The 20,312-nt window shown below is 43.9% G+C and overlaps 1 protein-coding gene across 6 annotated transcripts in view; it reads right to left on the minus strand.

Moving 5' to 3' along the window:
- The window catches only part of wdr17 (WD repeat domain 17), a 128,742-nt gene that overhangs the window by 53,380 nt on the left and 55,050 nt on the right, over positions 1–20,312 (minus strand). For all 6 annotated transcript variants that reach the window (XM_061829772.1, XM_061829770.1, XM_061829773.1 and 3 more), the window contains 4 exons: positions 15,580–15,666; positions 9,281–9,430; positions 9,062–9,192; positions 7,873–7,998 (listed from right to left, as the gene is read on the minus strand). In XM_061829772.1, the coding sequence (XP_061685756.1) occupies positions 7,873–7,998; positions 9,062–9,192; positions 9,281–9,430; positions 15,580–15,666 (494 nt within the window). The remainder of the gene's footprint in view (positions 1–7,872; positions 7,999–9,061; positions 9,193–9,280; positions 9,431–15,579; positions 15,667–20,312) is intronic.

The following is a 20,312-nucleotide window of genomic DNA, read 5'->3' on the forward strand; positions in this document are numbered from 1 at the left end:
TTAGGCCGGGCTGCCTCATACATACTGTCTGGGAGTCTGTCGCCGCCGTGTCCGCTGGTCACGGCTTGGGCGCCGCGCCCGCCGTTTACGGCTTCGGCCGGGGTGGCTCATTTTCGGCGACGAGGGGGCTTATCACGGCGCCGAGCCAGGTTGCTTTACGATGAACAACACCGCCTATGGCAACGGCGATAAACAATGCCGCTGACAATGGCGCACTCAGCTGGGAGCGACAACAACGCCATAAAGCGGCCCGGCTTCAGCTGGGGTGGCACCGAGGTGGCTTATCGCGGACCCTGATTGGCTCGTCGCACACAGGCCGCGGCGTTGTCATCAATCATGGCTGAGTACGCTACATACTGTCGGGGAGTCTGTTGTGAGTGAGAAGTGATCCGCAGAAAATCTAAATATGGCTCGAAACATTACACACTTCACTCGATTGTGAGATCTCTTCTTCGAAAAGAGCTTCTGAAGGGGCGTGTCCCACAGTAGGGGCCACAACGTGTTTTCAATGGCGAATGTCCGGCGTGATGTCACAGGCAGGAGATGCAGCCAATATGGTGACCACTTGGATGTCGAATGACACTTCCGCAACTTTGCACATGGATGACGCGCACTCCACTCATATCTATTTTGTCGTATGGACATTAAAGTGAATAATGTTATACAGTGAAGAAAATCAGTATTTGAACACCTTGCTATATATTGCAAGTTCTCCCACTTGGAAATCATTGAGGGGTCTGAAATTTTCGTCGTAGATGCATGTCCACTGTGAGAGAGATAATCTAAAAAGAAATATCCAGAAATTGTCATGGTCGTGCCGGTCCTGCCCTGGCTGTGCGGTTTTCACTGATTAGGAGGCGCACACCTGTGCCTCATGTTGGCTGATTGACTCCGGAAGATATAGGACCCAGATCACTGCAGCTCATGGCCTGTTCCTGCACTCCCGTATCTCTGATCGTGAACCCGTCTATACCGACCTCCGCCTGTTCTCCGACCGACCTCGTAAGCCTGACTCCAAAAAAACTGACAAAAATCCAGAAATCACAATGTATGATTTTTTAATGATTTATTTGTGATACAGCTGCAAATAAGTATTTGAACACCTGAGAAAAGCAATATTAATATTTGGTACAGTAGCTTTTGTTTGCAATTACAGAGGTCAAACATTTCCTGTAGTTGTTCACCAGATTTGCACATACAAGCAGGAGGAATTTTGGCCCACTCCTCCACACAGATCTTCTTGAGATCAGACAGGTTTCTGGGCTGTCGCTGGAAACACGCAGTTTTAGCTCCCTCCAGAGATTTTCTATTGGGTTTAGGTCTGGAAACTGGCAAGGCCACGCCAGAACCTTGATATGCTTCTTACGGAGCCACTCCTTGGTTTTCATGTCTGTGTGCTTCGGGTCAATGTCATGTTGAAAGAACCAGGCACGACCCAACTTCAATGCTCTGACTGAGGGAAAGATGTTGTTCCCCAAAATCTCACAATACATGGCCGCGATCATCCTTTCCTTAATACAGTTCAGTCGTCCTTTGCCATGTGCAGAAAAACACCCCCAAAGCATGATGCTACCACCCCCATGCTTTACAGTAGGGATGGTGTTCTTGGGATGGAACTCATCATTCGTCTTCCTCCGAACACGGTGAATGGAATTATGACCAAAAAGTTCCATTTTGGTCTCAGCTGACCATTAAACTTTCTCCCATGTCTCCTCTTTATCATCCAAACGGTAATTGGCAAACTTAAGACGGGCTTTAACATGTGCTGGTTTAAGCAGGGGAACCTTCCGTGCCATGAATTTATTTCAAACCATGACGTCTTAGTGTATTACCAACAGTCACCTTGGAAATGGTGGTCCCAGCTCTTTTCAGGTCATTGACCAAGTCCTGTCGTGTAGTCCAGAGCTGATTCCTCGCCTTTCTAAGGATCATTGAGACCCCACGAGGTGATATCTTGCATAGAGCTCCACTCCGATTGAGACCATTGACCGTTATGTTTATCTTCTTCCATTTTCTAATGATTGCTCCAACAGTGGACCTTTCTTTACCAAGGTGCTTGGCAATTTCTCCGTATATTGCAAGTTCTCCCACTTAGAAATCATGGAGAGGTCTGAAATTTTCATCGTAGGTGCATGTCCACTGTGAGAGAGATCATCTAAAAAGAAAAATCCATAAATAATGTATGATTTTTTTTTAACGATTTATTTATATGATACAGCTGACAATAAGTATTTGAACACCTGAGAAAGTCAATGTCAGTATCTGGTTACAGATTACAGAGGTCAAATGTTTCCTGTAGTTATTCACCAGGTTTGCACACACTGCAGGAGGGATTTTGGCCCACTCCTCGTCACAGATCTTCTCTAGATCAGACAGGTTTCTGGGCTGTCGCTGGGAAACACGTAGTTTTAGCTCCCTCCAGAGATTTTCTATTGGGTTTAGGTCTGGAAACTGGCAAGGCCACGCCAGAACCTTGATATGCTTCTTACGGAGCCACTCCTTGGTTTTCATGGCTGTGTGCTTCGGGTCAATGTCATGTTGAAAGACCCAGGCACGACCCAATTTCAATGCTCTGACTGAGGGAAAGATGTTGTTCCCCAAAATCTCAAAATACACACCCACAGCATGATGCTACCACCCCTATCCTCTACATTAGGGATGGTGTTCTTGGGATGGAACTCATCATTCCTCTTCCTCCAAACACAACCACATCTTCAATGCTCTGACTGAGGGAAACAGGTTGTTCCCTAAAATCTTACAATACATGGCTGCGGTCATCCTCTCCTGAGTACAGTGCAGTCGTCCTGTCTCATGTGCGGAAACACCAACCACAGCATGATGCTCCCACCCCCATGGTTCACAGTAGGGATGGTGTTCTTGGGATGGAACTCATCATTCATCTTCCTCCAAACACGGTTAGTGGAATTATGACCAAAAAGTTCCATTTTGGTCTCATCTGACCACGAAATGTTCTCCCATGACTCCTCTGTATTATCCAAATGGTCATTGGCAAATTTAAGATGGGCCTTGACATGTGCTGGTTTAAGCAGGGGAACCTTCCATGCCATGCATGATTTCAAACCATGACGTCTTAGTGTATTACCAACAGTCACCTTGGAAATAGGGGTTCCAGCTCTTTTCAGGTCATTGACCAAGTCTTGTTGTGTAGTCTTGGGCTGATTCCTCACCTTTCTAAGGATCCCACGACGTGTTATCTTGCATGGGGCTCCACTCTGATTGAGATTGACTGTCATGTTTGGTTTCTTCCATTTCCTAATGAGCGCTTTATGTGCTTTATGCAACTAACGATCTCACACAGGTGCATCTGTTTCAGGATAATACATGGAGTGGAGGTGGACTTTTAAAGGTGGACTAACAAGTCTTTGAGGGTCAAAATTCTGGCTGATAGACAGGTGTTCAAATCCTTATTTGCAGCTGTATCACACGAGTTAGGGTTAGGGTTAGGTAAATCGTTAAAAAATCATACATTGTAATTTCTGGATTTTTCTTTTTAGGTTATCTCTCTCACATTGGACATTCACCTGCAATGAAAATTTCAGACCCCTCCATGATTTCTAAGCGGGAGAACTTGCAATATAGCAGGGTGTCCAAATACTTATTTTCTTCACTGTATCTATTTTTCATTTCAATATCCATTTTAAAATGTTTATAGGGATGACACTGGACCTTTAAGTTTGGAATTTGTCGCTGGCATTTATCAGTTAATTGCGTTGCATTTACTGCTAGTTGGATTCTCCACTGTTGAGAGTCTACTGAAAAGCTTTCATTGTCACAGCAAGTCTGTGCCCTTTTGTGTATCCACATCTTATCAAGTCTAAGTTTGTTCTTTAGTCATCAGACCTCGTTTCATGTTTTTGGATCCTGCCTTTTGTCTGGTGTTTTTGTGCCTCAGCCTTGTCGGACTGCTACAAATGGTTTTGACCTGTTTCCAGAATAAAGTCACTTCGAATATCATGTCGTTGCTTGGAATTCCTGCATTTGGGTCTGCCCTCACGCTGCTGGTTCATCACACTCTGTATTGTTGAGCCCAAGTATTTGAAGTCCTCCACCATCTCTATCTCTTCTCCCTGTAGTCTCACTCTTTCACCTCCAACCCTCTCATTCATGCGCAAGGATTCTGTCATACTTCGGCTAATTTTCATTGCTCTTTTCCAGTGCATGCCTCCACCTTTATAACTGTTCCTACACCTGTTGCTATGGGTGTGTCGGTCCCCGATCCGGAATGCACCTGCTCCGATGAGCAGATGCGCTCACCTGTGGCTCGTTTTGGTGATTAGTTCCATGTATATATTGTCACGCGTGCGGTCTGGTCCTTGCCAGATTGTTGTACTACTATGTCACGTTCCCGCAACCCTTTGCCTCTGTCCTTGCTCGTCTGTGTACCAAACCCTGCCTTGTTAACGACCCTGCCTTCATGCCTGCTGATTTTGGTACTGATGGTTCTTTGCCTGCCTGTGTTTCGACCTTGGACTGAATAAATACGCTTCCCGAACTGTACCTGGTCTCGTGAGTCATGCATTTTGGGTTCAGCCTAGTGTTCTGGTCATGACACCTGCTGGTTTATTTTACTGCAAATCACAATGTCATCTGTGAACATCATGGTGCAAGCGTATTCCAGCCTAACCTCATCTGTCACCTTTTCCATTCCAGTTCTGAACAGGAAGGGGCTCAGAGCTGATCCCTGATGCAGTCCCACTTCCACCTTAAATCCTTCTATCGCACCAAAGGCAGACATCACTACTGTTCTCCTTCCGTCATACGTCTTGTACTATGGACCTTTCCGACCCGTCATTCACTCATACAATAATAGCCAATCAGATAGCCGCATTGTCTTAACTACTGGCTTGATCTGCCCCTCTTGTCGTCATGTCCCACAAGCAATGATGGCTATCAGTTGTGTGCGGTTGGAAAATTTAATGTTACAAACTGGTCCTTAGATGCGCTTGGGGAACGTGCAATTCTGATGAAAGATATCCTGCTAGGTTACAAGGGGCCCGGGTGATTCATTTTCCAAAGCCTAAAACACAGTTGAGGAAGTGTCTACGATGGAATAAGGCTTGCGGAAGACCGCACGTACAACTAAATGTGGACAATATCAACAAACACAAGGCTGTATGTTCGAATGTAAGTGACGGAGAAGTATCTTCTCTGAGTTTGATTTCATTATTATCAGTGCGTTATATATTGCAGGAGAACAACTTTCACTTTGTTAGTGTATCACTGACCTGCTGAATGAAGTGTGTAATGTTTTATTCCGTAGAGTCGGGTTAGTGATACGTAAGTGCGCGATGTCATGCAAGAGAAATGTCTATTTGCCTATTTGTATCACATTGGCCTTTTAGAACAGAGCACTGGGTTCCATTACGAGAGTCAAATCAAATGAACACACCAACTCACTTATCAAGACTACAATGACATTCCTCGTGATCTTTCCAAGTAAAAAGTACTCACCCTAAATTACATGCACAGTAAGATTCCACAATTTTATACTGTTGGATTTCAGTATGAAGTATGTGAGGCGTCCAGTGTTTTTGCATCACCAACATTTCGCTGTAACTCTGACATTGCGTCCTGCTCTGTCCAAAAACTTAATTCCGTGTACATATCCTTGCATGAAATACATGAGAGCTCTCTGTAGAACTCTCTTGGACAAGTCTGACGCAAGAAACATACCCCAATATTATCTGGAATATTCAATAGAGAATCCAGTTCAAACCTGTTATGCTCAGTCGCCATTTTGGAAGATTGTGGGGCATGGCAACTGTAGCTAAGGGGGGCAGAGCTGAAGATTGCCAGTCGGAAAGGTCCATTCTATCATACTTCTCTGCCACTTCAGACTTCCGGATGCAGTACCATAGTTCCACTCTTGGTATTCTGTCGTGGGCTTTGTAAAAATCCAAAAAGACATAGTGTAGCTTCTTCTGACCTTTTCTGTACTTTTCCATTAAGACCCTCAAGCCAAATAATGGTCGGACGTGGCACAGAGAAACTGACATTAACAATGAACGATGACATTAACAATGGACTGACCAGCAATAAAAGAAACCAGTTACCTGAAGAGACAATGAGGAACACCTGGATAAAACAGGAGTGGCTGGAGGGAGCGGATTAGATGACACAGTACGAGGATAGTTAACAAAATGAGCACATGGAAAACATTGAACATAACTAACTCAACCAAAACGTAGACCATGACATTCTCTTTCTGTTTGGTATGCCCATAACTATTTCATGTAGTTGCTTCCAGATATTCTCTTTCATCTCTAAGTCATATCCTACCTGGGGGGCATAGCAGCTAATCACCTTGTACATAAAACCCTCAATTTCAAGTTTCAGGCTCATCACTCGATGTGACACATTTTACCTGCAAGACATCATTAGCTATCTCTTCCTTTAAAATGACCCCCACTTCATTTCTCTTCCAATCCATTCCATGGTTAAAAAAAAAAAAAAAAAGTTAAACCCCACCCCTAAACTTCTAGCTTTACTGTCTTTCTACCTGCTGTCTTAGATGCACAATATATCAAGCTTTTTTATAAATATATCAACCACCTCGTGAAATTATCCTGTCATAGCCCCATTATTCAAGGACCCCAATTTCAATTGTAGGCTCTGTGCTTTCCTCTTCTCTTTCTGCTGAATAACCCGCTTTCCAACTCTCCTCAGTCTTTGACACATAGTAGGTGAATTTCTGCTGGCACCCTGCAGGCTAACGGCGCCAGGGGCAGATGTTTACGAAGCCAATGACCGAGCCGAACTGGGCTTCTTTAGATGAACGCTCACATTTGTTTTGCAAAGTTTTAAGCCAGATGGCTTTCCTTATGCTACCCTCTGCATTTATCCGGGCTAGGGACCGGCCTACAGTTTGCGCTGGCTTGCCACCCCCCCACCCCCCACCCCCCCCAGGGCTGCATTGACATTTAGATCATTGTAACATACTAAAAGTACTTACATAACAGCAGAAGCGATGAATTTTTTTTTTTCTGGTGTCGTCATCTCCTGTGACTTACTCAAAGCAGGTCCCGAGTGCACATGCGGAACTTCAGACCATATATTAGTTACCATCCAATTAAATCCATTAAATCAGTGTGTGGATGGTGAATGTGTGGAATGGATCAAGCTGCTAGTATTCAAAGAGTATGAAACAGCCTATGACATCAGCGATGACACCCACCCCCCCACCACCCCCACGGACACACGGGAAAAACTCATTGGATCTATACGGCTAAATGGAGAATGACACAGAATGGAGACTGATTTGCATGCATGCAAACTCATGATTCATAAACACACGCTGCAGCCTGCAGGCTATAATCGGTACTCCGCGGTACTCCAGCCGGTGGCCAGGACACTCACCTCAGCATACAAAGCGCATGCGACCAATGTATTAGTGCAAGGCTTTGTTGACATACGCCTATCCAATATGCCGTCTGACATTTGTTGAATAGAAATCGGTGAATATATTTTGTTAAAAGATGACTGTGTTTATTGGAAATCATATCAGAATTATCCTAACCAAAAAAGAGGAGAAAAAAGGTGTTTGGCCAGGTCAGCCGGTATGTTCTCCCGAAATTCCCAATTGCCACTCTTCCCATGTCCACAACGTAACACCTCTTATCATTGTGTCTAATTAATTTACATGTAATCCAATTGTGACAGTTGTGTTCCCATGAATGTATGTATGTATGTATGTATGTATGTATGAATGTATGTGTGTATGTAAAATTTAATTAATCCGTTTATCTGATAGTCTCATTTTGTAGTTAAAACAGCAGCATTGTCGTGTATTTTTGTGTCTCCAGCTTCTGCACGTATGGTTTGTTGCAAACACTGGGAATTAGGGAATCTTACCGTTTTAAATTTTAGCAGGTGTTTCATGTGCATTACGCCCTTGCTGTAGCTGGCTGGTAGCAGTGAATCGTCCTGCCCATTAATGATTGATACCAAATCCCACAGATTGCTGCTTCCCCCTGGATGCTATCAAAAAAAAAACAAAAAAAACACATATACATGAGTAAATTAGTCACTAACGGCTTAGAATATTTTCATTAAATAACTTCTACATTTCAGAGCTCAGCATTTTTTTTAAATAAATGCATTATGGCTCTATCGTATACTAAATTTTAAGCATGTCTCCAAAGGTAGCAAGGCAAAGCAACGCAATTTTATTTGTATCACGCATTTCATACACGAGGTACCTCAATGTACTTTACATGATTATTGGCATTTGAAAACAAAGTGATAAAACATTTAAAACAGCATAAAACAATAAAAATGACAAACAAAATATTTTAAAAAACACAATTAAAACCGCATACAGTGCAAGTAATATGATCAAAAAGTGGATATATTCTAAAAAAGAAGAGTATTTTACCTGGATTTAAAAATATTCACACTTGGGGCTGACCTCACCTCTGTTGGGAACTTATTCCATTTCTGTGCAGCATAATAGCTAAATGCTGCTTCACCATGTTTGCTTTGGACTCTGCACTCCACTATTTGACCTGAGTCAGTCGATCTCAGAGGTAGCACATTTTTTTGGTGGGGAGAAGCTACAGCTGCACAATTTCTAACAATTTTGATTTGTGATATGTTTACTTTTGGTATCATGGTGCTAATTTGATGTTGAAGTATTAAGTAGTAATACTGCAGTGAAATTTACATTTTTTTCTAAGGTTCATAGCTTCAGTGTACCAATTATGAAATTTGTAATAAATGTCGTAGAACTCCTCTGCCTCTGGAACAGAACTCCCTGGAAATCAATATCTGATAGGTTAACTAAGACTCATAATTTCCCATAAGTGAGCTTGTGAGTGGTTGTCTTTGGCTGTAATTGACTGGTTATACGTCCAAGTCAGCTGGAATAGGCTAAAGCATCCACAGTGACCCGGAACAGCAGCACCAATGCAGAAAAAAAAAACTGAATGAATTGCAGGAGCACCTTTGGCTGTGCCATGTAAAAACTGTCACGTCAAATTCAATCCAAAACTATACTAAAAAAATAATCCTAAAAATTCAATTCAGAAAACAATTCCAGTACCGAACAGCATTCAGAGAACCAACGTAGCTTCTTGGCTGTGCTGTCAGAGTTTAGTTTCTCCAGCTCCAGTTTGATGTCTCTTGACACTTTACCACATAGCAATGGTGGAGAATTGGGAACCATTGCTTTATCTGCAAGAACATCACCAGAGTGTAAACATAACTTTTTATAATTCAGCACAAGACAAAACAGAACCAAAACTGTATGACTTATGTATACCTGTGTTTCCAATTATCTTTTCCCAGGGTTGGTTGGTGAGGATGTTTAGAAGCAGAGGAGAGATGAAGGGTGTCAGAGACCAGAGCCTCACTGTACTGTCTCTGCTACAACTTGCCATAGTAAAAGGACGATTTTGATGACATGTTAAACCTAAACACAGACACAGGCACACACAGACACACTTGACCCTGACCAATGTTCCCCCCAAGCCGCACACGTGTGCAATTGCACTCTATTGATGTGGTCTCCATGCACAGACATTCTGCACTGCACACAAAAAAATAAAAATCCAACCCAAATTGAAAGTAAACCATAAAACTATTCAGCTATTTTGCAATGTGATTCAATGAGTGAGGTGTGACTGGCTGCTACATCCAGTCAATTTACGCAGCCCGTCAACGACCATGACTATGACAACGTTCTATGCACCGCCCACCACTGGTGTTTGGTTAGCAAAGTGGTCTGGGGGGAACATAGCTAGACACACTGCTTATGTTTACCATTGATAATAATGGTGAAGGTAAAATTAAAAAAAAGATAAAAATAAAAAAAGGAAATGCTGTTAGTTTAAGATGCAATGACTGTCGAAGGATATGCAAATAGTAGAAAAAGCGGTGAAACTGGACGAGATTTTTTTTTCTTTTTCGAGCGAGAAAGGTCTGGTCTGAAAAAATGTGTTGCAAAGCCTACTTAGCAAGTGTGATTTAGGAGGAAATCTGTAAAAAGAATGGAAGCTGGCGTGCCTCAAGAATCACATTCAGCACAAGTCATCCATCCATTTTCTGAGCCCCTTATCCTCACAAGGGTCGGAGGAGTCAATCCCAGCTGTAATTGAGCAGGAGGCAGGGAACACCCCAAACTGGTTGCCAGTCAATCACATGGCACATGGAGAAAGACAACAGCCGCATTCACAATCACATCTAGGGGCAATTCAGAGTCTCCAATTAATGGATGTTGTTGGGATGTGGGAGGACACACTAGTGCCCAGAGAAAACTCACGCAGGCACGTGGAGAACATGCAAACTCCACACAGATGGTGCCGGGATGTGAACCCTGGTCCTTAGAACTTTGAGACCAATGCTAAACAGCTGCTCCACCGTGCTGCCCAGCACAATTCATTTGAAAGCAATTACAATTGTACGTAGATATAAGTTGGGAATCGGGATTGGATTGGAGCTGTTGTCGTAAGGTGGTCGGTGCCTGTCATGGTGTCAATACAAACACCAACAGTGATGCCGTCAAGGTGAAGAAGGAGTCCTATCGGGCATTTCTGGCCTGTGGGACTCCCGAGGCAGCTGATAGGTACCAGTTGGCCAAGCAGAATGTAGCTTTGGTGGTCGCTCAGGCAAAAACCAGGGCATGGATTTCGGTGTCTGGAAGACAACTTTGAGGAAATTCTGGTCCAGCATCTCGGCAGTGCACCATTAACACTGTGTATAGTGAAGAAGAGGCACTGCTGACCTCAACTCGGGATGTTGTGAGACGGTGGGGAAATACTTTGAAGACCTCCTCAATTCCACTGATATGCCTTTCCAGAAGGAAGCAGAGTCTGGGTTCTCTCAAGCGGACTCTTGTATCTCTGGGGTTGAGGTGAGAGAGCTGGTAAAAAGCTCCTCGATGGCAGGGCCCCAGGGATGATGAGATTTATCCAGAGTTCCTAAAGGCTCTGGATGCTGTGGGGCTGTCCTGGTTGACACGCTCTGCAACATCGCATGGACATCAGGGACAGTGCCTCTGGATTGTCACACTGCCTCCACACCTTTTTAAGAAGGGGGACCGAAGGGTGTGTTCCAACTACAGGGAGATCACATTCAACAGCCTCCATGGTAAAGTCTATTCAGGGGTGCTGGAATGGACGGTCCACCTGGAAGTCAAATCTCAGATAAAGGAGGAGAATGTGGTTTTCGTCCTGGTCCTGGACCAGCTCTACACCCTCAGCAGGAACCTCGAGTGTGCAAGGGAGTATGGCCAACCAGTCTACATGTCTTTTGTGGACTTGGAGAAGATATTCGACTGTGTTTCTTGGGGATTCCTGTGGGATTTTCTTCAGGAGTATGGGGGACCGAACCCCCTGATACGGGCTGGTCGGTCCATGAAAGACCGGTGTCAGAGTTTAGTCCGCATTGCCAGTAATAAGTCGGACTCATTTCCGGTGAGAGATGGACTCCGCCAAGGCTCCCCTTTGTCACCGATTTTTTCATAACTTACTAATAACAATATACTCACTCTCTCGCCTCTGGACATGTCCAAACCATCAAAGTCTGCTCTCTCAAACTTTACTTACTGTTACTTACATAGCTGGCCAGGATTTCTAGGGGCAGCCAAGGTGTAGAGGGTGTCAGGTTTGGTGGCCTCAGCATTGCATCTCTGCTCTTTGCAGATGATGTGGTTCTGTTGACTTCATCAAGCTGTGATCTCCAAAGCTCACTGGAGCGGTTCGCAGCCAACTGTGAAACAGCTGGGATCAGACTCAGCACTTCCAAATCTGAGACCATGGTCCTAACGTGGAAAAGGGTGGCGTGCCCTCTCCAGGTCGGGGATGAGATCCTGGCCCAAGTGGAGGAGTTCAAATATCTTGGGGTCGTGTTCACGAATGAGGGAAGAATGGACCGGTAGATCGACAGACGGATCGCCTGCAGTGATGTGGACTTTGTATCGGTCCGTTGTGGTGAAGACGGAGCTAAGTCGAAAGGCGAAGCTCTCAATTTACCAGTCAATCTATGGGGACCCTGACCGAAAGAACAAGATCCCGGATACAAGCAGCCGAAATGAGTTTCCTCTGCAGGGTGTCCGGGCTCTCCCTTAGAGGTAGGGTGAGAACCTTGGTCATCCAGGAGGGGCTCAGTGTTGAGCCGCTGCTCCTCTGCATTGAGAGGAGCCAGATGAGGTGGCTGGGGAATCTGATCCAGATGCCTCCTGGACGCCTCCCCAGGTGAGGTGTTGGATATATATATCTATGCATCCATCCATTTTCTCAGCTGCTTATCCTCACGAGGGTGGCGGGAACGCTGGAGCCAGTCACAAGCTGTCTTCGGGTTGGCGGCTGGGTACACCCTGAACTGGTTGCCAGCAAATAAAAGGGCACATAGAGACAAACAGTCGCACTCACAACCACACCTAGGGACAATTTAGAGTTCCAGTTAATGTTGCATGTTTTGGGGATGTGAGAGGAAACCGGAGTGCTAGTAGAAAACCCGAGGAGGCACAGGGAGAACATGCATACTCCACAGGTGGGTCCGGAATTGAACCCGGTACCTCAGAACTGTGAAGCAAACGCTTTCCAGCTGATCCACCGTGCCACCGAATACTGTATATATATGCGGGGGGATATATATATTTATATATATATATGTGCGGAGTGGTGGCGCAGCTGGAAAAAGCATTGGTCTCGCAGTTCTGGGAACCTGGGTTCAATCCCAGCCCTCCCTGTGTGGAGTTTGCATGTTCTCCCTGTGCTTGTGTGGGTTTTCTCCGGCACTCCGGTTTCCTCCCACATCCCACAAACATGGAACATTAATTGGACATTCTAAATTGCCCCGAGGTTTTGATTGTGAGGAAACCAGTTCAGGGTGTACCCGACTCCTGCCCATTGACAGATGTTAGGCTCTGGCGTTCCCATGACCCTTGTGAGGATAAGCATCTAAGAAGGATGGATGGATGGATATATATTTATGATGCCTTGTGAAAGTATTCGCCCCCCTTGAACTTTTCAATCTTTCGCCACATTTCAGGCTTCAAAGATAAAGATATAAAATTAAAAGGTTTTGTCAAGAATCAACAAGTGGATCACAGTCGTGAAGTGGAATGAAATTTATTGGATATTTTATACTTTTTTAAGAAATAAAAACCTGAAAAGTGGGACATGCAATATTATTTGACCCCCCCTTGCATTAATACTTTGTTGTGCCACCTTTTGCTGCAATTACAGCTGCAAGTCACTTGGGGTATGTTTCTATCAGTTTTGCACATAGAGAGACTGAAATTCTTGTCCATTCTTCTTTGCAAAACAGCTCGAGCTCAGTGAGGTTGGATGGAGAGCCTTTGTGAACAGCAGTTTTCAGGTCTGCCCACAGATTCTCGATTGGATTCAGGTCTATTCTTTGACTTGGCCATTCTAACACATGGATATGTTTATTTGTGAATCATTCCATTGTAGATTTGGCTTTATGTTTTGCAGTCTTTTGCAGAATCAAACAGGTTTTCCTCCAGAATGGTCCTGTATTTGTATTTGTGCAGCGTACGACTGATTGTGGTCCTATGGACAGACTCTCCCACATCAGCTGTAGATCTCTGAAGTTCATCCACAGTGATCATGGGCCTCTTGGCTGCATCTCTGATCAGTCTTCTCCTTGTTCGAGGTGAAAGTTTCGAGGGAGGGCTGGTCATGGTAGATTTGCAGTGGTCTGATACTCCTTCCGTTTCAATATTACTGATTGCACAGTGCTTTTCTGAGATGTTTAAAGTTTGGGAAATCTTTTCGTATCCAAATCCGGCTTTAAACTTCTCCACAACAGTGTCTCGGACCTGCCTGGTGTGTCCTTGGTCTTCATGATGCTCTCTGCACTTTAAACAGAACCCTGAGACTATCACTGAGCAGGTGCATTAAAACGGAGACTTGATTACACATAGGTCGATTCTATTTATTATCATCACTCAACATTGGATCATTCAGAGATGGTCAATGAACGTCTAGAGTGAGTTTGCTGTACTGAAAGTAAAGGGGCCAAATAATATTGCACTTTTCAGATTTGTATTTGTTAAAAAAGTATAAAATATCCTATAAATTTCATTCCACTTCACGATTGTGTCCCACTTGTTGTTGATTCTTGACTAAAAATGTAAATTTAAATTCTTTGTGTTTGAAGCATGAAATGTGGCAAAAGTTTCAAGGGGGCCGAATAATTTCACAAGGCACTGTATATATATATATATATATATATATATATATATATATATATATATATATATATATATATATGTATATATATATATATACATATATATACACACACACACACACACACAGAGGGAGTTCTCGGGTGAAGACAGTCTCGACCGAAGACGTTTTGACTTTACAACGCCCGTCCTCGTCCGCCATTTTGTCTTGCTAATGCTTGTCCATATTTGTGCACCAGGAGTATCTTTGCATTTTTTGCCCTCCTTTTTAGACATTATCGCCCAAAGAAGAAAGCTGTGTCTTTTAGCAATGCTTCTGCAGCCAAAAGAAAATCCATTACTATGGAAACGAAGCTCACGATCATAAAAAGATTAGAGAAAGGAGAGACACCAATACCACCAAATCTTCAGTTGGTCGACCGTGGTGACAATTTTTAAAGACAAAGCGTGTATTTTAGCACATAGACACTCTAAAATTGCACATAGGTGTGATTGTGAGTGCGGCTGTTTGTCTTGATGTGCCCTGCAATTGGCTGGCAACCAGTTCTGGGTGTGCCCCGCCTCCTGCCCGTTGACGGCTGGGATAAGCTCCAGCACTCCTCGTGACCCTCATGAGGATAAGCGGCGAAGAAAATTGATGTAGTAGCAAATGTCCGCACAACTGCACACTCTTGTGACCTTTTTTTTTTTTTTAATCCTAATTGAAATGTACAATTTACAGGTCATGTTAATGATGAAAAAAGGTTCTGGAATGATTTAGCTTTGGTCTGATTTTTTCTACATCACAAAAAAATTGGCCTTTGTACGAGGGTTCATCTGAGATGTCATGATGTGGCAACCCCTAATGGGACAAGCCGAATGAAACTTACATACTTTTACAAGGATGCTTCGACTTTTTATTTTCACTGTACATTGCATCTTTCTGCTAAAGATGATAAGGGAAGGATTGCTGAAGGAATTTTCTGGATTTTGTATCCTCAAATTTATCTGTACCTGTAATGGCCAGAGCTTTTTTTTTTTTACAGGAGTTACTTGAGGATTATTTGTAGGTTATGTTCACAAGGCCTTGACACAAAACAGAAAATGAAGGAAAGCAGAATTTTCTTTATTCACCACTGTGAGGAAAACGTTACTTTTTTAGTGATTTGACACACAAACACACATGCACTCACATCTGGAAGTACTGTAATGTTGCAAGCTGTGTCAAATGTCATTTTTATTATATGCCATGGGCCGTTAAAAGACCCTGACCAAAGTCTGGACACCCATGTCCAAAAAAAAGGCATTTTAATGATCACTGTTCTAGAAAATTGTAAAACTTCAACACACCTGAATCTGGTGTGGTTTGATGCAATCTAAAGAAAATCTAATGACATTCATACTCCATTCATTCGCTGTTTTACCATAAACATCAGCACCATGGTCATAGACTGTGTCCAGGCAGTTGCCATCTCTTGTGTCCCAAACTCTGATTGTATAATCCCAAGAGCCTAGAAAAACAGATGTTAAAATAATATTTACAGCTATGTATCTCTTATTTAGATTCAAGCGCATATAGTGTAATAGCCAAAAGGACAAAAAGTAAAAAAGCATACTGCAAAACCACAAATTTATTAGACCTAATCCGGGGGGAATCCCCGAAGAAATGACTCTTTCATACAATCTAAATTATTCAGTATGAACTGTCCCCTCAACATAAAATAGGCTTGCTCAAACTGCTGGCAACAAAAGTGAGAACACCCATCAGTGGGAAAAGTATAAAAGTGTTTTTTTTTTTTTTTTTTGGTGTGTGTGTGGCCAGCATCATTTTCTATCACTGAGTTAACAATAACTTGATCGAAATAAATGTACATAAATTTCCCTCAGTATCCCTTGCCCAGGTGAGGATCACTGGGGATCCCCTCTCAAGCCAGCCCTGGTGGTGGGTTTCAACACTGACCTTCACTCAGGTGTGGGAGGACTTTGCTGACACTATGGAGACTTCTCCTTCTTTTCCATTCGTCTTGTCCCGTTAGGGGTCGCACGTCATCTTTTTCCATCTCAGCCTATCTCGTACATCTTCCTCTCTAACACCCACTGTCCTCATCTCTTCTCTCACAACATCGATCAACCTTCTCTTTGGTCTTCCTCTCACTCTTTTGCCTGGCAGCTCCATCCTCATCACAATTATACCAATACACTCACTCTCTTGCCTCTGGACATCTCCAAACCATCAAAGTCTGCTCTCAAACTTTGTCTCCAAAACATCCAACTTTGGCCGGCCCTCTACTGAGCTCATTTCTAATCCTATCCAACCTGCTCACTCCTAGAGAGAACGTCAACATCTTCATCTGTGACACCTCGAGCAATGCTTCCTGTTGTCTCTTCAGTGCCACTGCCTCTAATCCGTACATCATGGCTGTCCTCACCACTGTTTTATAAACTTTGCCCTTCATCATGGCAAGCACTCTTCAGTCACGTAACACCATACACCTTCTGCAAGCTGTTCCAACCTGCTTGGATCTGTCTGTTCATTTCCTTACCAAACTCACCTTTGCTCTGGATTGTTGACCCCAAGTATTTGAAGTCATCCACCCTCCCTATCTCTTCTCCCTGGAGCTCAACTTTTCCCCTTCAACCCCTCTCATTCATGCACATATATTGTGTTTTACTTCGGCTAATCTTCACTCGACTCCTTTCCGGTGCATGCCTCCATCTTTGTAATTGTTCCCCTACCAGTTCCCTGCTTTCCCAGCAGATCACAATGTCATCTGCGAACATCATGGTCCAAGGGGATTCTAGTTCTGTCAACCTATCCATTATCACAGCAAACAGGAAGGGGCTCAGAACTGATCCCTGACGCAGTCCCTTCTCCACCTTAAATTCTTCTGTCAAACCTACGGCATACTTCACCACCGTTCTGCTGCCCTCATACATGTACTATACTCTTCTAGCATATTTCACAGCCACACCAGAACTACGCATGCAGTACCACAGTTCCTCTCTTGGTACTCTGTCATAGGCTCTCTCTAGATCCAAAAAGACAAAATGTAGCTCCTTTTGACCTCTGTACTGTTCCACTCACATCCTCAAGGCATGAAACCATACAGTTGGTCCCAGATTTTTACTTCTGTCCTGAGTCTACCTTTGTCTTCTTAATCTTCCTCCCCACCATCATTGTATACTGTCAAGCTACAGACTCCCCTAATACTACCTTACAGTCAATAAGGTCCTTCAGATGACATCGTCTGCACAAAATGTAATTCATCTGTATGCTTCTGCCTCCACTCTTGTTCATCACCCTATGTTCCTGTCTCTTCTTCTCTTCTTCATCACCCCCGTTTCCTTCACCAACATGTCCATTACAATCTGCATCAATCATAAGTCTCTCTGTGTCTGGAATGCTCAGAACTACTTCATCTAGTTCCTTTCAGTGTTTTTCTTTCAACTGTAGGTCACATTCTACCTGCGGGTCATAGCCCCTAATCACATTATACATAACACCCTCAGTTTCAAGTTTCAAAAAGAAGAAGAAGAAGAAGAGACTGGAAGCAAATTTTAGCTTCTTCTGCCCATGCCTTTTTTATCAGAGGGACTTTGCGGGGGGTTCTTTTATATAGATTATTTTAACACAGATGTTTTCTCACTGTCACAGTACTTACGGGTAACTCCATATTATCTTTGATCACTGAGCCTTTAAAGGTCAAGTGTCATGAAATGGATGATTTTTAGCATGTTATTAATGAAAAAACGGCAGCCAGTATGGACCCATTCGTTTTTCCACCACAAAACATGATTTTGACGTATATGGCTTTTTGTAACTCCCACCATGAAAATCCTCTTGGGGGATTTGTTTTCGAAAAGAGCCATATTTAGATGATGTGTGGATCACGCCCAAACCACCTCCCCGCCCGCGAGAAACAATGACGCCGCTGCCATACTGCCTCACCGTCTGATCCACTTCCGCAGTGGAGATGAGCCAGCCGGAGTTAGCCGCCGTTTCACCCAACGCTGAGGCGGGTCAGGCCGAGAGGCTGGCTGGCCCATGCTGTCACACCGCTGTCGGGGGGGTCTGTTGTCAGTTCGAAGTGATCCGCATATCATCAAAATATGGGTCGAAACGATAGGGGAATATTGCCCCGGTCACGTCATTCAATTCTGAGATGTTCTCTTCTTCGAAATGAGTTTCAGTCTCAGAAGTGGCGTCAGAAAAATCCCAAACTCACTCCTGTTCATCTCCCATAGCAGGTGGCACAGTCTATTTTCTATAGTGACTGTCCCAGTTTGAGATCTGCAAATGACATTGCAGGCAATATGGCTACCACTTCGATGTCGAGTGAGACTTGCGCAACTTTGTGCATGAACGACACACTCTCCGCTCATTTTTTCGTACAGACCTTGAAGTGAATACTACATGTAGTTTTCAAAACAATATCTATTTTAAAATGTATATACACTGTATGGCTGTCAGTTGACCTTTAAATGCAACCAACACGCTAGTTTTCACAATGTACTGCAGTTCTTCTCCAAGTCAGAGATGTCACTATAGCTGGTAGTGGCTAGGACATCACAGCGGGGAGTTTCCTCAGCACAGTTTGGTCATTGCCGATAGCCATTTTTATTTTATTTTCCTTTACAAGGAATAAAGCAACAACAATGGCGACCATGGAGGTGTGTCTTCTTGAACAAATGCATCTCAATGACTAGATGATACATTTGATTATGCTGCAAATTTGATCGAGAACACGTTGACATAGGTGCTATGTGGAGCTGGAAGAAACGATGAATATGTCATCACAGCATGTGACAAAAACAGGCCAATCACAAGAGACGAGCTCTGCAGTTCTCGCCATGCAGCAACTTTATTCGACGGGTGTGCGGCAAGCTATGCACAAGCTACCCAGAGGCACTGTCCGGGGCAATGCTTAGGTCATGATGTAACCGCGGGAGTATAAATTACCCTTCTTCTTCTTCTTCTTCTTTTCCTTTCGGCTTGTCCCATTAGGGGTCGCCACAGCATGTCATCCTTTGCCATCTTACCCTATCTCCTCCATCTTCCTCTCTAACCCCAACTGCTCTCATGTCTTCCCTCACCACATCCATAAACCTTCTCCTTGGTCTTCCTCTCGCCCTTTTGCCTGGGAGCTCCATCCTCAGCACCCTTCCACCAATATACTCACTCTCTCGGCTCTGAACATGTCCAAACCATCGAAGTCTGCTCTCTCGAACCTTGTCAGCAAAACATCCAACTTTGGCTGTCCCTCTAATGAGCTCATTTCTAATCCTATCCAACCTGCTCACTCCGAGCGAGAACCTCAACATTTTCATTTCTGCCACCACCAGTTCTGCTACCTGTTGTTTCTTCAGTGCTACCGTCTCTGATCCGTACATCATGGCCGGCCTCACCACTGTTTTGTAAACTTTGCCCTTCATCCTAGCAGAGACTCTTCTGTCACACCTGCTTGGACCCGTTTTTTTCACTTCCTTACCACACTCACCATTGCTCTGGATTGTTGACCCTAAATATTTGAAGTCATCCACCCTCGCTATCTCTTCTCCCTGTAGCCTCACTCTTCCCCCTCCACTTTTCTCATTCACGCACATATATTCTGTTTTACTTCGACTAATCTTCATTCGTCTCCTTTCCAGTGCATGTCTCCATCTTTCCAATTGTTCCTCTGCATGCTCCCTGCTTTCACTGCATATCACAATATCATCTGCGAACATCATGGTCCAAGGGGATTCCAGTCTAACCTCATCTGTCAGCCTATCCATTACAACTGCAAACAGGAAGGGGCTCAGAGCTGATCCCTGATGCAGTCCCACCTCCACCTTAAATTCCTCTGTCACACCTAAGGCACACCTCACCATTGTTCTGCTGCCATCATACATGTCCTGTACTATTTTAACATACTTCTCTGCCACACCAGACTTACGCATGCAGTACCACAGTTCCTCTCTTGGTACTCTGTCATAGGCTTTCTCTAGATCCACAAAGACACAATGTAACTCCTTCTGACCTTCTCTGTACTTTTCCACTAGCATCCTCAAGGCAAATAATGCATCTGTGGTACTCTTTCTAGACATTAAACCATACTCGCAGATACCTACTTCTGTCCTGAGTCTAGCATCCACTACTCTTTCCCATAACTTCATT

Source organism: Syngnathoides biaculeatus, chromosome 9 (genome assembly GCF_019802595.1).
Source record: "Syngnathoides biaculeatus isolate LvHL_M chromosome 9, ASM1980259v1, whole genome shotgun sequence".
NCBI lineage: Eukaryota > Metazoa > Chordata > Actinopteri > Syngnathiformes > Syngnathidae > Syngnathoides > Syngnathoides biaculeatus.